Below are 20233 nucleotides of genomic sequence, written 5' to 3'. Positions count from 1 at the left end.
TCAGAGCTACATGACAAACCCAGGAATTATCTTGTGGAAGATGAAACAAAACTACTCGAGATATTTGACTAACATCCAAGACTATGATTGAAGGACGAAAAAATACAAAATTACCAAACAGTGACCAAAGAGAACCTTGTTGATGAGTAGCTCAAGGGCAGTCTGTTTTTATTCATTCCTTTTACGGACTTCTATTGAGTGGGCCCTGGATGGCAGGCATTGTCTGGGCACTGGAGGTACACTCAAGAATGAGTCCGACAAAATCCCTACTGTTGTGGAATTTATATTCTAGTGAGAGAAACAGGTAATAATGAAATGAATAACAACATTAGCAACAAAACCCATGTCAGGTACTTGAGTAGTGGTCTGTGCTGTGAAGCCCACAGCGGGATAAGAGAGGGGGAGAAAGAGGTGGGCTGATGTGCTCTCCAAAACAGAAATACTTTGGTGAGCTGGGGACGGCCACCTGCATGTGTTTGTCCTGTGATTTTGGCTTATGCTCAAAAATGAACTTGGGTACTTTAGAAGATGGCTCTTTGACGTTAATGCTTTTTTTTTCCATATAGCCTCTGTGTTTGCAAAATGTGGCTACAATTGCTGGTACAAAAGACCGTCTGTTACTAATTGTGAAAGACAATGTGGAGGCATTTTCAGTAGTCGACCCAAACTGTGCATGTTTGTTGAATATTAACATTTAGTATTAACATTTAGTACTTAGTATTAACTCAAAGAAGGATTTCAGTAATGTTATCCAGAGTTCATTTCACCTATTTAACTGATTCTGTCAGCATTGACAGATTCTAGTTCATTAAAAAAACAAACAAACAAACAAACAAACAAAACAGGAAATACCCATCAGCTCCCTTGCACAAATAAAATAATAAAAACTCAATTCCTCCAAAACTTTCAAAGATCAAAAAACTATACTTTTTTTTTTTCTTTTCAAATTCTTATTTAAATTCTAGCTACTTAACATACAGTGCAGTGTTGGTTTCAGGAGTAGAATTCAGTGATTCATCACTTACATATAATACCCAGTGCTCATCACAACCTAGTGCCTCCTTAGTTTCCATCACCCATCCTAGCCCATCTCCCACCCACCTCCCTCTGTCAACCCTCAGTTTGTTCTCTATCTTTAAGAGTCTCTTATGGTTTATTTCCCTCTCTCTTCCCCCCACCCCCCCATATGTTCATCTGTTTTGTTTCTTAAATTCCACATAAAAGTGAAATAATATTATCCCTTAATTTTTTATTCATCTATCCCAATTGGTTTTCCAGGCCTCCGTGAGTTTATGAATCCATATGAAGTCCCCAGGGTAGAGGTGGGTAGAAGGTTGCTACATTGTACAATTCCAGGAGTGCCATTCTTATGGTAATTACCAAGACGGATACCTCCTGGGGGCATTTAGTGACTGTGCAGCCCATGGTGGATGGACAGGACAAAGGACCTGGAGCTCTTGTCACTGGGAGGCTTTTCCTCTTTCCTACGAATGTTCCTAGGATCAGGCAGATCTCTAAATTCCGTTTCAGATTTTCCTTCCATTATTGTTGAGGTGTTTTGTTTTTGTTTTTTCTTTCTTTTAAAGTGTTCAGCTATTTTGAAACCTTAGCTTTTAGTTGCAGTCTGTCTAGATCAGAGCTTTTCATAAGAATCTGTTGGGAATCTTGTGAAAATGTGGATTCAGATTTAGTAGATCTGGGATAAGGCTAATGCTCCTGGTCCAGGGACTATAGGTGAGTAAGCAAGCCTCTAATTTAAGAAGGGCAAGTATATCATTTTATCATTGGTATCCTTCTTTCTAACTAAAGCAGTTTAATTTTTTTTTAATTTTTATGTATTTGTGAGAGAGAGAGAGAGAGCGCGCGCGCGCGCGCGCGCGCGCGCGCGCGAGCGGGGGAGGGGCAGAGAGAAGGAGACACAGAATCTGAAGCAGGCTCCAGGCTGTCAGCACAGAGCCTGACAAGGGCTCAAGCTCACAAACCGCGAGATCATGACCTGAGCCAGTCAGCCGCTTAACCAACTGAGCCACCCATGCGCCCCTTGCCTGGGATATTTTAAAATGCTATTCGCTGTTTATCTTAAGTTGAGATTTAACTAGGTATCTTTTATTTTATCTGTAAATCCTACTTATAACCCTTCAATCTAGAGATAACCTCTTTTAATCTTTTGGCATATTTTCTTACAGTTATTTATACGCATACTTGTGTGTATACACACACACACACACATACACACACACCACTTCATGGCTTATAAGTTCCTTACAACCAATTATTTTATTAGAAATTTTGTGAGTTTACATTTACTCCCATTTTATAGACGAAGAAAGGAAGACTTAGAAGGAATTAACTAACGAATGATTTAGCAATGGAGGATCCTAGGCTTTAATACAGGCCATGGTTGCTCAGGAAATATTCCCTTCCGAGCCTGTATCCTTTGTTCTTCATTTCACACTAGAGCCTTACAATTTAATTTCAGGCCAGGCCATCTCAATTAATGATGCAGCTCTATCACCATGTCAACAGCTTGGCAATGGTGACCAGGACCGGAGCCGAACATAGTCAGGGTGATTAGATTAGCCATGTAATTGCCCCAGTTCTGTGGCAAATGAATGATGGATTCTTTCAGTTCCCACGCAATTCAGCAAGAGGGTCCAAGATGATCTGATTTTGAGAGAATTGCAAGTTTTTAAAAGTGAACTCTGTACTGCAATAATGAATTTTACTTACATGTCTTCTGATGTAGTATGTCGGTGGGCACACTGCTTTAACAAGGAATGGAGAGGTACTAACCATCCCAGTGGCCCCCATTCCTGCATTGGCATCCTTCTCATTCTACTTAGAATAATCATGGAGCTCTAGTCAGGTTAAACATAAGAGAAATTTTATTTTATTTTATTTTATTTTATTTTATTTTATTTTATTTTATGTTATTAAAAAATTTTTTTAACATTTATTCATTTTTGAGAGACAGAGAAAGACAGAGCGTGAGTGGGGGAGGGACAGAGAGAGAGGGAGACACAGAATCCGAAGAGGCTCCAGGCTCTGAGCTGTCAGCACAGAGCCCGACGTGGTGCTCCAATTCATGGACCGCGAGATCATGACATGAACTGAAGTCAGACACTTAACTGACTGAGCCACCCAGGTGCCCCAGGGAAGTTTTAGCAACCAAATCTTTCCAGGTCTTCTTTTTCAGTCTTGAAGATAGTATTGTCTCCTTAGGCTGGGTCTTACTGCAGGAAGCACATGTCAATACAGGTTTGGTATCAATTTAAAAAAATTTTTTTTCCTCTAGTTTTATTGAGATGTAATTGACATAGAACATTTTGTTAGTTTAAGATGTAAAGCATCATAATTCAATATATGTATATACTGGGAATGGATCACCACTTAGCAACTTTCAAATATACAATATTGTTAACTGTAGTCACCATCCTGCACATTTTATCTCCAGAACTTATTTATCTTATATCTGGAAGTTTACACCTTTTGAGCATTGTCACCCATTTCCTTCCTGGCAACGACCAGTTTGTTCTCTGTACCTTTATTGTTCAGCCAGCCCTGGCCGTTTAGTGTTTTTCAAACCCTTTGTGGTTGTCTGTGCCATTTTCTTTGTTCTTAGTGGCCTCTAGGAGTTGAGGGTGTGCTACATAAGATTTGTTAGTGTCCCAAAGGGGAGGATCTCAGTTAGCAGCCAAGATGATGGCTGATCAACACTAGAGCCTCAAGTGGCAGCTTTTAAATCATGCAAATATACCTCTTTGAAGGGAACACTGGGGGATGGGTATTTCAGTCTGCTTCCTCTGCATTGAGCCATGGGGTGATAGCCAGCCAGTTAAGAACTGTTTCTTTGTTTGCTATAGTCCCATTGAACCAGTGAACTCTAATCTCACTTACCACCAGAGCCAGGTTGTCAAGGGGGTGCCAAGCATGTGCATAATTGCCTTCTAGGAAGACACAAATGACCTGGAAGGAGGCAGAGGTAAAGCACAAATATGGTGTCCACCTCCCAGGTCTACTAGGAGTCTCGCAGTCAGTAGGCCTCTATGCATGTGTTAAATTAGAAGGCTGACCCTTAGCCAACAATTTTTAAGGTATGCAAATAGGTCTGTTTCTGGGAAAGACAGGGAGAATGGGCTTTTCTGACTTCCAATCTCTGTTCTGAGCCCTGGGGGGATAACTGCCACCAATTTTTGTGGGCGCATTAAGAAATACTTCTTTACTTGCTATATAGTCTTATGGGTTTTGTGCATTCAAGCCTGTTTGGCTTTCAGAGCTAGGGTTTTGGGGACCCATCCCATAAGCGGACTCTTAAAAGCTGGGGCATCACATGTTGACTCTAAACCCTTCATTCCTCAGGGAGAAACTGGGAGTTCCTTCCTGATTGTATGGTGCTGTGCAGGGGGGTGGGGTTTATGGCAAGAGTGTCCCAGCCTTTCCTGCCTGTTTCCATACAGGTTTTTTCTCATTTGCCTGATATTTAGGAGTCCCTCAATTAGTTTCTGAATTTCTTTCAGAGGGAATTGTTCCAGGTGTCACTGTAGATTTGGTGTGAGTTGGAAGTGAGTTCAGGAGCCTCCCATGTCACCATCTTGGACTGGAACACCATTTTTTTTTCTTTTTAAATAGGAAATTCACCAATTATTTTGGTCAGTTAATTAACATGCTTTAGGTGAACCGGAAGAAAAAGTACATTGTTTGTATTTTGATCTATTTAGTTGTTGCTAAGTTTCACCAAAGGCCTTAAGGCAAAGAGCTTTAATTAAAGAAATAAATGGGCAGGAGTCTGCCTGCTCCGCTTAAGAGTATGTTATTATTTATGAAGTTGGGATTCCCTTGCACTAATTGAATAAAATACATGGCATCTATATTAAGCAACACTCTTTAATGTAGTCCCCAGAGTGCTGACATAAGCTGTATAAATGCATGCCTTCTGGTAATGTTCAATCTTTTTCACTTTCCCCTTCTAGTTTTTATAGCATGGGTGTGCTTGACTTTGGGGATAGAAAGATGAAAAAGATATAGACCATGCCTTAAGGACCACATGATCAAGTAAGGGAGAATGACATCTGAACAAGGAATTAAAAGAACGTGATACACATTCTGTTGTAGGGGCCAAGGGGAGGCTGCCCTAAGATGGGCCACTTTGGCATGAAGACTGTTTTCAGTTAAAAAGCAATCAAAACCCAGCAGATTCAGGAAAATCTCTTTACCTTCCCCACACCTGCCTAAAAAGAATTTAGATAGAGGACCTGCTCCAGGAAGAGAGCTATGACCATAGATAACTACATTATGATATAAATTGGGTATGATACACAGGGAAGAACCTAGCAAGATCTATTTGATCAAAGTCCTTGTATGTCCCATTGTTTCTGAGTGGCCCAGCAAACATTGGTTTACCTAACATTTACTGTCTTTAATCTTCCTGAGGATTGTATGTCTTCTCTTTGAGCTCTCAGACCCCTAACCCCTCTCCTTAGTTTAAGATAACATATACACTTCATTTTGCATGTCTTTGGAATTCCAGTGTCTGTATGGATTCCCCGTACATAAATTTGATTTTCTCTTGTTATTCTGTCTCATGTCAGTTTGATTCTTAGGCCAGCTAGAAGGACCTTGAGGGGACAGGAAATTTCTTGCTCCCCAACTGTAATGGCAGTAGGCACAAGTTCACAAGTAGCCTGCCCTTGGCCCCTACAACAGCGTGTACCATGTTCTTTTAATTGCTTGTTCAGATGTCAGTCTCCCTTACTTGATCATGTTTTTCTTAAGGCATGATCTATATCTTTTTCATCTTTCTATCCCCAAAAGAGCATAGAGGAGACTGACTCTGTCTGGGAGAGAGAAAGTATGAGAAAAGATTTGCAGAGAGAAAACTACATCATCAGCCTGTTGAAGAATTAATAGTTCACCAGGGAAGAAGGTGGGAAAGGGCATTCCAGGTCAAGGAAACAGCAGGTGCAAAGGCATGACATATTTGGAGAACTACGATGCATTTGGTATTCCCGCAGTATAAAGCTGAAAGTGGAGACATAGGGATGAGTCACATCATGAAGTGCTTTATGTGCTACGCTAAGGAGTTTAGAATTGACACTCTGGGTACTGGAGAACTTTTAAAATTTCTTAAATAGGGGAATAATCTGGTCAGTTTGCATTTTATAAAAATCAATCCCTTACTTGTGCAACAAGTAAATGCGGAGAAACAATGGGACTGGTTAGGAAGCTGCTGCACTAATCCACATCATGAATGATATTGAAGGTCTGCACCAAAGGGTCATGGGGATGGTTAAGCTGAGATAGATTTGACATATTTATGATGTTTGACAGAGTCTTGGATGGGTTGTGGTGATGGAAAAGTAAAAGTCTAAGGTTTTCAGCATGGGTGTCTTGGTGTATGGTGGGACTGCCAAGTGAGGCAGGGAATAAAAAAGAAAGACAATGTGGTGGGTTGGTTGTAGAATTCGGGGTGGATAATAGCTGCAATTTTGGGCAGAAGGAATGTGATGCCATAATTTGCATTAAGTCTATATGGGCTGAGCTTGGAAGTGGATGATGAGTAGTATTTTGGAAATAAGGAATATGAGACACCAGTGAAGCACCAAGTTAGAGATATCCCTTAGGCAGATTTATGTAATTGGAGTTCAGAGTAAAGGCCAGAGATGTGCACATAAATTTGGGACTCACCAGCGTAGAGGTCATCATTAAAGCCATGAATAAGTTTTCTTAGAGTGAGAAGAAGGGCAGAGGTTGCCGTTTTGGGAAGCTCCAGTATCCTGACGTAAACAGAGAAAGGGTGAGGGCAAATGATCAGAGAGATGGGAGAATTAGAAGAATGTGTTGCCAGTGTTTCCATCTACCTATCCACCCACTGGTTCACCTACCTACCCACCCATTCAATCAGCAGGAATTCATTGATTGGGAACTTACGACACTCCAGGGACAGGGACTATGATCAGTACTACAGTACTACTATGAGCAGAGATGGAAAAAATATGATGTTTACTCTTAAGTGGTTCTTAATCTAGTGGGAGAGTGGGGAGGAATGGAGGGATAAGTTAAATCAGCTCATTTTTTTTTTCCAACATTTATTTATTTTTGGGACAGAGAGAGACAGAGCATGAACGGGGGAGGGGCAGAGAGAGAGGGAGACACAGAATCGGAAACAGGCTCCAGGCTCTGAGCCATCAGCCCAGAGCCTGACGCGGGGCTCGAACTCCCGGACCGCGAGATCGTGACCTGGCTGAAGTCGGACGCTTAACCGACTGCGCCACCCAGGCGCCCCTAAATCAGCTCATTTTAAAAAAGGGAAGAAGAAAGAAAGAGAAGAAAGAAGAGGATGGTGAGGGAAAGGAGGAGATTGATTTTATTTGACTTAATTCATTTCAGTTTTCATCCCTTGTCACAGGACTCCTACTGTATTTCCTAGAGGGTTTTTGATATTTACATCATAATTCAAGAGAAGTCTACCTCAAAAATTGTTTTTGACATGAAAAGCCAGGAAATTTTATATGATATAAAATTAGGGATGCTGAACCACTTTTTATATCACTGAAAAGAAAAAAAGTAGTATGTTTGTTGTTTGAAATTTAAATAGGGGATAGGGTAGAATAGAATAAGAGAGTAGAATATAACAGAACAAAAATTGATATGTTTTAATTGTTTTAGGTAATATTTTTCTGGAGTCCGGTTCAGTGGACTTTACAATCATCTAAGGACAGTTTTAATGCCAACACTTTTAGTGCTTAAGCTGCTCAGTTATGCTTTTTCAGAAATATACTTAGCCATCAACTGGAAAGTCACTCTCTAAAAATGTAGTAGTACGTGGGGAAATTATTCATAGAACTTCTTTCAAATCTTTTCCATATATGCCCTATAATGGAGTTAGTCTTCCTTGAAGGATCTTAGACTTCAAACCAGAACTCCTGCTATGAAAGCAGATTCCATAGAATGATAGAGCCTCATTAAAGTCACTGAAAGAGTATAGACATTTCCCAAACTGGTGCAGAATTGAAATTTTGTGAGATTGTTTTAAAGGTACAAATGCCTGTACTTACAGAAACAGAGCATTGTAAAGGAAAAAAAAAATCCTTTGACAGGGTGGCCACCCAGTATGTCCTTTTCCCTCTGTGCCCCTCGGCAGCTAACAGGCTCATTATCCATTTGGTTATTAAACATTTCCAATGACCCCAGCTCTAAGGTTTGATGTGGTGATATTTAAATTTCTAAAATCTAGTGGGTGACAAAGGGACTTTCTTGTGGAATTCTTGGCCCATCAATCTTTCAACTTATTTGTCCTCTTTGCTTTCCTGTTTTATGAATTCAAAAATAACCTTTACTTACATTGAGCCAGGTTATCACATTGACTTTGTGACCAAATGGAATGAAATAAAATATGTTGTGTGCTCACAGGCATTAATTCATATTCCCTAGTTTTCAGTTCCACAATGATATGCTTTGATTTCCTATTTATTAGGGAGCTAGGGATCTTAGCAATCTTGTAAAGTCTAATATAAACATATTGGTATTGTCGTAGGTATATTTAAATATGTGGAAGTATGTTGCTTCCCCAAATCATCCTGGAAAGCTTTATGTTGACAGTATAATTTAGCTGATTTTTGAAATATTGCCACCTGGCTTTTGATTACATGCCGCTTCGTTCATTTGTGTTAAACGTGTCTTGCATAATGGGCTAATGTGTACCCTTCCTTTTAATATTTGCTTACCTATTCTTTTTTTGTTTTTTGAAAAGGAAATATTTTCTCAGTGATTTTGAAAATATTGGGGGAAAAATTCTTACTGTGATTTGTGCTAATAGAGTTGTTTACAAGGCAATATAAGAAAGGAAATTATTTTAAAAATTGGAGCTCTAGCTCTGTTTTTCATATTGTAATAAATACTGTTGAATAGGTATAAAGTTCTGCAGTATACCCAGAGATGAGAGTCAAATATTTATTAACCAGTAAGTCAAGGTACTGCCGAATCCAAATAGATATTGGTCTTAGTTCAGGAGCAGGGTCCTGGAAGCCTCCTGGTGGAGGTGTTAAACCTTTTAGGTGTTGGTTTAGACATAGGGCAGGATATTAGCATGGGGTCAAGGCTGCAGGGAGTACTAGAAGACTTAGAACAGCAGTGTATGTCAGCCATGTATCGGCAGTTTAATATTTAACAACCAGTACTGCTGGACCAGGACATCCTAGCTTATATTAGCCTTGCATACATTACAAAACGTATGTTGCATTATTATAGCGGGTTGGTAGAAATGGAGACTTCATTGGTGTAAAATCACATTTGGTTCTTCCAAGCAGCTGGTCTCTGTCTGGGTATTTGATAGAAGGAGCAGAGAGGCCAAAGAGGAGACTCAGAGTGGTGTCCCCGCAATTGTGTATCTTGTCCACCCGATGGACAGCGGCAGGTGGCCTGAAATCATCCACATGGCTAAGAATCAGGTCTTTGTCTTACTCACCATTATATCCCCAGCACCTAGACCTATTTGAGACTCAATAACAAATGAATGATTAGAGGTGAATGACTAGCTGTTTCATAATAGAGGTTTTATTATTATTCAGGTGTGATGAGGCCAACAGATCAGGAGATAATTGCCATTGAAAAGAATGTGTTACTCACAGTTTCTAAGAGGAGGGAGCCCACAGGGTCCACACCCAGAAGCACCAGGGTTGGTCAAGAGGCAGAAGAGTGAGGGGAAAATGTAAGCAAGAACCTTTATTGTGGTTTCTGTGGGAAAGTACAAGTGAGACAGAGTAAGCAGTTTAGGATTGGCTAATTTGAATAACTTCAGTGGGCTTTGGGGTGTAGGGAATGTCTCCAACGGGCAAGAAGCTAGTGGCCCCAGTGTGAGTGATAGGGGAGGTGATGGTGTGTGGATTTGGGACTGGCTAGTTAGTATATGAAAGGCATTCTACCATGATAGTCATTTACTATCTCTAGGAATTGACTAGCCCTGGGAAGGTAGTCTCTCCAGGATTTGCAGGACCCCAGATGTCAAAGTATCAGAAAGTAAAAAGGCATGATTAATACACTGGCCACCCTTGGGACTTCATGCAAATATCGCCTTTATAATTTTTTTTTTCTTTTCACGGAACATGTCCACTGTTGTTTTGGTTTTTGGTGTTTTTAAAATTTCTATTTAAATTCTAGTTAGTTAGCATATACTGTAATATTGTTGTCAGGAGTAGAATTTAGTGATTCATCACTTACATACAACACCCAGTGCTCAACACAAGTGCCCTCCTTAATACCCATCACCCATTTAGCCCATCCCCCAACCCACCTCCCTCTATCAACCCTCAGTTTGTTCTCTGTCGTTAAGAGTCTCAAATGGTTTGTTTCTCTCTTTCTTTTCCCCCCTTCCCATATGTTCATCTGTTTTGTTTCTTAAATTCCACATATGAGTGAAATCATATACTCTAGCTCCATCCACATCATTGCAAATGACAAGACTTCATTCCTTTTGATAGCTGAGTAATATTCCATTGTGTATGTGTGTGCGTACATACCACATCTTCTTTATCCATTCATCAGTTGATGGATATTTGGGCTCTTTCCATAGTTTGGCTATTGTTGATAATGCTGTTATAAACATTGGGGTGCATGTACTCCTTCAAATCAGTATTTTTATCTTTTGAGTCAATACCTAGTAGTACAGTTTCTGGATTGTGAGGTAGTTCTGTTTTTAACTTTTTGAGAAATCTGTATACTATTTTCCAGAGTGGCTGCACCAGTTTGTATTCCCACCAACAGTGTAGGAGGGTTCCCCTTTCTCCACATTCTCGCCAACACCTGTTGTTTCCTGTGTTGTTAATTTTAGGCTAACAGGTGTGAGGTGGTATCTCATTGTGGTTTAGATTTGTATTTCCCTGAGGATGAGTGATGTTGAGCATCTTTTCATGTGTCTGTCAGCCAGAACATATGGATGTCTTCTCTGGAAAAGTGTTTATTCATGTCTTCTGCCCATTTCCTCACTGGCTTATTTGTTTTTTTGGGTGTTGAGTTTGATAAGTTCCTTATAGAACCCTTTTGTTCTTAAAGGTCTGATGTAGGCAAGCAGAGATGTCTTCTTTCTTCTTTGCTTCTACATTTCTTTTTATACCTATGTATAAAATAAAAAGTAGGTATACCTATGTATACCTACTTGCAACATAGCACTCAATGATAATAATTACAGCTAAGATGTATTAAGTCCTTACTATATACTTAGCACTATCCTAAGAACTTTACATGCATCAAACCCAATTAGTGTCTACAACACCCCCTGCAGTATGTGCAGTTTATATTCTCATTTTATACATGAGGAAGTAGGAGCCTTGAGAAGTTATATAAATTAGTCAAGGTCACATGGAATTGTGATGTGATGCTCTTACTCTCTCTACTATACTTTGCCTCCCATTAATTGCATTCTAGTTCCTTGCTTGTGTGTCTGTTGATGCAGCTAGTTTGAGCAGCTCAACATGTTGGACAGTTCTCACCTGTGTATGTTCAGTCTCCATCAAAGTAGGCACTGTATAAATTTTTGTGAATGAGTAAGTAAAGCTTCCATCACTGTTTGCTAGAATTTGAGCAGCCTGATAAGCAGCCCATTGTTTTTTTGTTTTTTTTTTTTAATTTTTTTTCAACATTTATTTATTTTTGGGACAGAGAGAGACAGAGCATGAACGGGGGAGGGGCAGAGAGAGAGGGAGACACAGAATGGGAAACAGGCTCCAGGCTCCGAGCCATCAGCCCAGAGCCTGATGCGGGGCTCGAACTCACGGACCGTGAGATCGTGACCTGGCTGAAGTCGGACGCTTAACCGACTGCGCCACCCCAGGCGCCCCTACAGCAGCCCATTGTTTAATGATGGAGGAGGAACTGTCCCGAGGGAAGGAGACCTGTTTTACGGCTTTCTGGTCTTTCTTTGACATTCTCTGAGAATGGAACTTGGGAAGAAAAGAAATGTATGCCTCTGGAAATGGTTATTTCTGTTCCGTGGCATTTGTGCCTTACTTAATCTGGGTCCCACAGATGCTTGCTTTGCAGGATATGGCCTTTAGAAAGAAGTATGTGAGATGTGTACTCTGTCCTTGGGAAAAACTAAGTGAATGTGCAGAACTTATTCCAACCCAGGAACGTTAACAGGAGAAACAGAACTACCGAATTTGTCATACGGCAGCTTTCTTGATTGTCTCCTCTGCTTTATCTCTCTTCCAGCTTGTCACCAATCCTGTTTCAGGTGTGCGGGGAAAAACCCACTTAACTGCACAGCCTGCTGGCCTTCTCAAGTGCTGTTGGATGGGCAGTGTCTCTCCCAGTGCCCAGATGGATATTTTAACCAGGAAGGCAGTTGCACAGGTGAGTATGTAACATGCTGGGGCATGTTCCCTATTCCGTGGTTATGTCTCTGTATTGCAGCCAGACTCTGTCATTGAAACTTTTGTCATACCAGGACACTAGGTTTGGGCTGTACATCCTTATCTTGAACTTGTTAGGAGTAAAGGTATAGAGTGAGGGGAACAAATGAAGTTCTATTCTTCCAATAAGGGAAATACAGATGAAGTAAAAAATTGGAGTCAGCTTTGCCCTATGCACACAGGGAGGGGTAGATTTGATGGTGTTGATCATGAAGCTACTACATCCAGGTTCTAATGCGGCTCTGTAGGACCAGGCATTTGGGTCTAACTCTAGAGTTCTCAGCTCCACTTCCCCTGGCTACAGCCTAAGAGAGTAGAGATGAAAGCAAGGTATTTATTTTCTTCTTTGGTGTGTCGGTCCAATAAGTTAACAACACCTTTATATTTCAGTGACAGAGATTCTAGAAATTACTGGTTGAGATTAGTTCAGGGTTTTATTGGAATTGACAAAATACTAAAATTTAAGCACCTTATTGTAGCACTGTGTTTTCTTGTATCTATGGAAGAAAAGACAAAACACATCCTATCATGATTACCATTTTGTTTCTAAAATTAGACTGTTGAGACTTGCTTATATGCTTGTTATAAAATTGTATCACATGTATTTCTAGAGTCAGAAAGCATATAATAAGTGCACAAAATATTTTTAAATGTTTATTTTTTTTTTAATTTTTTTTTTTCAACGTTTATTTATTTCTTGGGACAGAGAGAGACAGAGCATGAACGGGGGAGGGGCAGAGAGAGAGGGAGACACAGAATGGGAAACAGGCTTCAGGCTCCGAGCCATCAGCCCAGAGCCTGACGCGGGGCTTGAACTCACGGACCGCGAGATCGTGACCTGGCTGAAGTCGGACGCTTAACCGACTGCGCCACCCAGGCGCCCCAAATGTTTATTTATTTATTTTGAGAGACAGAGAGTGAGAACATGTGCTCATGAGCAGGGGAGGGGCAGAGAGAGAATCCCAAGCAGGCTCTACACTGTCAGCACAGAGCCTTACACAGGGCTCAATCTCACAACTGTGAGATTATGACCTGAGCTGAAATCAAGAATCAGACACTTAACTGACTGAGCCACCCAGGCGCCCCAGTGCACAAAATATTTTTAAAATAAGTTAATGCTTGCCAGGTTCATCTAGCCTCAAACTCCAAAGAGGAAATCCAATGTAAATGCAAATCTAGACTGAGGATCAGTATTATATTTCTTCTGGAATTTTCTTTTTTCAAATACCTTTCTAATCTCTCTAGGCCCTAGATGGGTTTGCTCTACTTTAAACACTCTATCAGGCTCAGTGGGAATGTTACTGGTTTCTCATCATTGGGGTTGTCCTTGAAAACTGTTTTCTGTCCTCTTGTGCCCTCACCCTGGTCCCACTGGCTGTCCTGTGTGTGAAATTGTTGGGGGGTCAAGTCTGAGTAGCTCTAACTCTCCTCCATGTATGCCTCTGCCCGCTTGCAGCCAGCAGATGGACGGTGCCCCGAGTTGGCAGGGCACCCGGGTGGCAGGAAATCTGGTGGGGAGGAAGAACTGGGAGGTAGAAATCATTCTGAGAATGCGAGTATCTTTAGGACAAGCATTTTCCAAGTTAAGAGCCTCAGGAATGTAGGAGGGATGACGAGTGATGATAGCTCATGCTAGCCTTCTAATCAGCAGCTCACTTTCTTACTTGCTTGCCTTATTTATTTATCTGTTTGTTTTATTTTTTTTTATTTTTATTTTTTTATTTTTTTTTCAACGTTTTTTATTTATTTTTGGGACAGAGAGAGACAGAGCATGAACGGGGGAGGGGCAGAGAGAGAGGGAGACACAGAATCGGAAACAGGCTCCAGGCTCCGAGCCATCAGCCCAGAGCCTGACGCGGGGCTCGAACTCACGGACGGCGAGATCGTGACCTGGCTGAAGTCGGACGCTTAACCGACTGCGCCACCCAGGCGCCCCTTATCTGTTTGTTTTATATATAACTCCTTATCTTCCCTTGGCCTCTCACCATGAGAAGTGAGAGGTGGTTGACTATACACGAAATCTGTGCCTGTGCTTTCCACCAGCTCTGTGCCAGAAGGGAAATCTTTGTCATCGGTTCCCGCAAGCACCGCCCAGCTCTGGTCCCTCACCTCTGCTCCTCTTGGAATCAGACACGCTTAGACCTCCTCGTCCTTGGCAGAGAAATCCTTAAATCCCCTGCTGCCTGCCTTGGCAGCATCAATGCGACTGCAGCTGCAGCCTTCTTTGACTCCTCCTCGCCCTTATCTTTGCCACTTACACCTCCTGCGACTTACTTGTTTCCAGGGCAGTCCCCCTGAGTAATTTGAGCTTTCCCTGGGAGAAAACATAGCTTTGACATGGTTTTGTGTAAGGAATTGAACTTCAAACCTGGCTCATGATAACCTCCAGGAAGAGGGCTTTCTGTTTTTTTGTATTTTAATTAAGAGTTGCTGCTAACAGGAGGCATCCAAATTGTGGCCTGAAGGGAGAGCGTGGCTGGCATCTGACTCTAGTTAGAAATATTGCTGTCCCTTGCTATGTATGGCTCCCCTTTGCCTGCCAGGAATTTCTGAGAAGCAAAATGTCACCCTCCTTTCCTTGTCTAGCTCTTTGAATCACGCAAGGTATTTTAACGAGAGGGAGGGCGTCTTGCCACTCGCTCACCTGTCTGCTTTGTGACCTTGATCGGAATGAGCTTCCTTACTTCTATAGATTGGGGCTATTCCTGCTGGGGCTTCTGGAATGTGCATCCAATTACTCCAGTTTTGATGGTTCTAGATTCCACCTTCTGTCCTTGGACAGCATTTTCATTGGCAGCAGAAGCGTCATCTTTTGGTCGGGTCTGACGGTATGCCAGGCTTGCTTAGGAATCTTCGAAAGATGATTAGTGTCTGAAGTCTGCTCTTGCTGATATTTGTGGAAGTGCATTAATGTTTCATGTGTTTACATGGTGAGTGGCTCGTTCCACTGAGAGAAATTCCTGGCTCTCATTTCTCTCCCCAGAATGCCACCCCACCTGCAGGCAGTGCCATGGCCCATTGGACTCTGACTGTATCTCCTGTCACCCTCATGTCACTCTTGCTGGTGGGAGCTGCAGGACCAGCTGTAAAGAAGAACAATTCCTCAACCTGGTGGGGTACTGCACTGGTGAGTGAGAGCTCCTTCAGAGTCTTGGAAATCACAAGCCAAAGACTGGGGTTCTCCATACCAGGCTGAAGAAGCCTGTCTTGTATCTGGGGGAGCCTGGGTGGCTCAGTAGGTTAAGCAGCCCACATTGATCTCAGCTCAGGTGTTGATCTCACGGTCGTGAGTTCAAGCCCTGCGTTGGGCTCCATCCTGGGCATGGAGGCTACTTAAAAAAAAAAAAGGGTCTCTTCATATTTGTCCTTTGTCATCAGATGAAGAGCTATTTTTTGGGAGGCATTTGTCTCATGTCTGGGAACTTACTTCACTGCTTCCTATCAGACATTTAGTAAATATTTGTAGATTTAAATGGAATCTTCTAATAACACTCTTGAAACTGCTGAAAAAACTTGGAACCTTATATTCATGAAGATTGAAGTGATGATAATAGCACCTTATGTGGTGCACTTCAGCTTAAGATAGCAACACATTTCTTCAGTCACTCTGAAGATTCTCCCTCTTGTCTACATTATCTTCTGCCTCTTGCTGTGGAGAACTTTTGCCATCAACCCTAGGCACAAAAATTTAGGGAGATTAACCTAAAAGTAAATCAGTTGTCTCAGGAGATAGGATTTTTTTTTTCCTCCTCATTTTAGAACTCAGGTTTCAAAAAAGGTCTATATTAGGAAAGTAGCCTGGAATTTGGGTAATGATGAAGAAGCCATACTGTGTTTAGGGTTCATGCATCCATTCATACGACAGATATCTTTGAGTGTCTACTCATGGCCAGATGCTCAGAATACAGAAAAGAAAAAAAAAAAAAAAAAAAAAGGAAAGGTGAACGAGACAATGCCCTCAAAGAGCTTATGGTCTAGAGAGAAGAATGTATAGACTAGTGGGTTATTACATATTTCTTGACCCATTTCTCCAAATTGTAGGAGAAACTTAAAGAGATTTGCCTGCAACAGCTTTTGTCATATCTCTGACTGGCTTGATTGGGGGGCATTCTGAGATGCTGCTGGGAAAGGTGAAAAGGCTAAGATCTGGTTGAATATATGCTGCTGAGGTTGATCTGTCTGTATGACTTGTCTTTGGGCAGTGATATGAGGTGTGGTCAATTATCTAGATCATAGTAGGGAGCAAACACATTCAGTCTGGGACAGCATTAATGCCTCAGTTGTCCATTTTGGGGGGGGGCACAGCAAATTAATGACAATCCTCCAAGTGTGGCTGGTAGTGCCATGGTCCTGGGTGATCCATTCCTTTTTGTAGATGACCTTAGTTGATAGCTACACATTGGGGTCCAGAATTTATATACTAGGAAGACTAAACTGTCAACAGCAGGGCTACAGCCAAAAGATGCTGGTATTCAGGGAAAAACATAATTGTAAAGACTGCAAACATTTTAGGGGCAATGAAAAGTGGAAGCTTGGAGAGTCCAGGCTTGAGACTCATGAGATACCCCACAGCTGCAGAGTGTGAGCCTCTTACCAGTACTGCCAGCTATAGGCACGGCTGACTTGGGAAGTGGGCAGGTAGGAAACATTAGTGCCTACCCTTGAAGAAGAATCTAGGGATGGCAGGGGCTGACTGCTATTATAGTTTGTGAGCTTGAGTTCAGCAACCGCTTCTTACTTTAGGATACAAAGGAGCAGTTACTATGAGAACTAAGAGGTTCTCCTGGTTTCAGTACATTAGTAAGTATTTACATAGAACCCACAAGGTGCTGAGTTGCCATTTGAGGGGACACGGATATCTTGCACGCTACTTAAGGAGATGAACCAAAAACACAACTGGCAGTTAACAATCGTACAAAGAATCTTATGGATAATAGCACCAACAGGCAATATGGGTTATAGGTGTTCAGAGGCATAAAAGATGCGAAAAGCATTGTACAGAAGGGAGAACCTAAATTCTTCCTGAGTCATAGCTAGGATTTGGTTAGACAGAGGGAAGGTAGGCAGGATTTCTGGGTATGGTTCCATAGGAGACGGGCCAGAAGGTAGAACATGTGGGCCGTTTGTGGCCAGTGAGTGGTCCCACCTGGCTGAAGAGCAAGGTTTGTATTAAGGCACATTAGATGAAATGATTGGAAAATTTAAGTTGGAACCAGAGTCTAGAGAATGCAGAGTTCTAGGCCAGAAAGTTTGAACTGAATCTTGTGGGTAATAGAGTCGTGAGAGTTTGGGAGAAGACTGTGCCTTGGCTAAGGTTGTGCTCTGGGCAGGACACCTATAAGCTGTGGAAGGTGAACTAGAGCAAGGAGAGATTATATTCAGAGAGAGGAGTTAGAAGGGTGGACCTTCATGATGACTTTTCTATTTCTTTTTTTTTTTTTTTAATTTTTTTTCAACGTTTATTTATTTTTGGGACAGAGAGAGACAGAGCATGAATGGGGGAGGGGCAGAGAGAGAGGGAGACACAGAATCGGAAACAGGCTCCAGGCTCTGAGCCATCAGCCCAGAGCCCGACGTGGGGCTCGAACTCACGGACCGCGAGATCGTGACCTGGCTGAAGTTGGACGCTTAACCGACTGTGCCACCCAGGTGCCCCGACTTTTCTATTTCCAACCTATTCTGTATGTGGACCCTAAAAATTTTATGCTGGGACATATTTTATAAGTAAATGTTTATGTAAGGAAATTGGAAAAATTTAATTTTTAATGAGTTCTGTTCTCTCCAATGTCCAGAGCCCTCTTTGATAATAAATTAGGTGATTAGGAGTCACATTAATTTTTTAAGGCTAATAGGGGACCATTAGAATAAAGAATCATGGGACTAGGTTAAATGACTCTGGAAATCCTCAGCCCTAGAAGAATAGTCCCCACTAAAATAGGTTGCACGGGACAAACCTTGTCTGTCCTAGGAATTGGGTATAGTAAGTGAAAGTTTGTCAGTAAGGTAACCATTGTGTGGTGCTTAGAAATCCTTTGTTGAATAGATACTGGTGTGTCAGTGCTTGTTACAGAATAATTTGACCAGTAATTTCAATTGTTGATCTTTTCAAGGAGTGCACTGACCCCAAAGTTTGCTTTTTCAATAAATATATATCCTTTCCATAAGTCTTCACACTTCTCTCTGTAGCACCACAATGAATTCCTTCATTTACAGCTTCATCAAACATTTTTTAGACATACACTCCATGCCAGGCACCGTGCTGGGCCCTGGGGATGCCCACATGAATAAGATATGGTGCTTGTATTCAGGAAGAGTACAGCAGAGTGAACGAAGGACATATGTTTGAATATGATGTTGCTATGGAGAGGAGGCAAATCTGTGGGGCAGGACCCTAACCCACACTGGGTGTGTGTGTGGGGGGGGGGTGGGTAGTAAAGGCTTTCCAGAGCACACCATAACTGAGATGATTTTGAAAGATGAGTGAGAATTAGAGGGGTTTGGAGATTTGGAGGGGAGAACATTCCAGAAAATGGGCCAAAGACTATGATCTGTTCGGGCACCAACAAAGAATTAAGCAGAATGTCAGCCCTGAGTGTGGGAGTCATGGTACCCGAAGCAGAAGGAAACAGGGCCAGTCAGGAAGGCCTCGTATGTTATATTTAAGGAGAATATACTTTGTCATCAAGGCTGTGGGGGTCTCTTGGAGGTTTCTAGGGAGGGGAAGGTCGTGGTTGCATTTCTGTGAAGAGAAAGATCCACCAAAGATTGTGTAGAAGACAAGACTGGGGCAAAAGGATCTTAAGAGGTAGTTGTAAGAAGTCAGATCAGAGAGGAAGCCCTTTAATGAGAAAATTGCTGAGGGGATGAAGAGAAGGGGGTTTGGCTTCACTAAGAATTAATTATATATTAGGTCGACCTGTGTGAGATTGCTGGTTTTTGTGCACAAATGATCAAATAGTGGCAAGTTTATATGGTTCAACCTAATAGAAGCAATCGAGAAGTCAGCAATGTCTCAGCCCTGGAGACTAAGGGAGAGGGAATTTGGGGGATGATTTTCAAGGTTTCTGGGCAAATAAATTTGAGGAGTGGGAGTACCATTTACTAAGGGCAGGAAATGGAAGACAAGGGGTTTGAACTGGACAAATTGAATTTGGGGTGATCATTGGACATCTAGGAGTAGCTGTCCATGAGGAGGTGGAAGGTTTAAATGAACACCCATTTCTTTCTGTAGCCACTAGGAGCTCATCTGCTGTTTTTATTTTACCCTGAACCTAAATTCCTAGAACATTTTTTTTAACTCAAGTGTGGCTTTAGTCAGGTCATAGTTTACCTCTGGAACATTTCAAGGACTTTTATCTAAACTCAGGAAGGTGTTAGGGAGAGCCCTGTGATGATAGACAAAGCAGAAGATAATCCTCCCCATGCAGTGCCATCAGTGAAATGCATGTAACCATCGTTGGGAAAGTCTAGCCCCTGGAGAAGAACCCTCTCTGTTCCCTCTATCATGTGTGAGCTTGGCAGGGTGGTAGGATTTACTCACAGGATTTATTCTCTATCTGAGCTGTACCTAAGATCATCATCAGAGACCTCTTAATTGCACTTAGCTGTTTAAGAAAGAAAATTACATCTAATCTATCACACAGACAAGAATAAACACATCCTGGGAACAGGTCCAAAACCTCAATGTGTTATCACATATGGAGATGTCATATGTGTGGGGTTTTTTTGTTTTTTTTTTTCCTCCTCCAAGCTTATCAAAGCAAATATATAGTTTGTGAGATTTAGGCCAGGGCTGAAGGTTTTCAACAAAGATAAATGAACTGAGGTGA

General features: G+C 41.7%; 1 protein-coding gene across 1 annotated transcript in view; it reads left to right on the top strand.

Moving 5' to 3' along the window:
• The window catches only part of FRAS1 (Fraser extracellular matrix complex subunit 1), a 421505-nt gene that overhangs the window by 219696 nt on the left and 181576 nt on the right, over positions 1 to 20233 (top strand). Inside the window, exons 19-20 of the mRNA XM_040480456.1 lie at positions 12205 to 12345; positions 15388 to 15531. Of these exons, the coding sequence (XP_040336390.1) occupies positions 12205 to 12345; positions 15388 to 15531 (285 nt within the window). The remainder of the gene's footprint in view (positions 1 to 12204; positions 12346 to 15387; positions 15532 to 20233) is intronic.

The sequence above is a fragment of the Herpailurus yagouaroundi genome, unplaced genomic scaffold (assembly GCF_014898765.1).
Source record: "Herpailurus yagouaroundi ecotype Mexico unplaced genomic scaffold, PumYag 28, whole genome shotgun sequence".
NCBI classification, from domain to species: Eukaryota; Metazoa; Chordata; class Mammalia; order Carnivora; family Felidae; genus Herpailurus; species Herpailurus yagouaroundi.
This window is presented reverse-complemented; position numbering and strand designations above follow the sequence as displayed.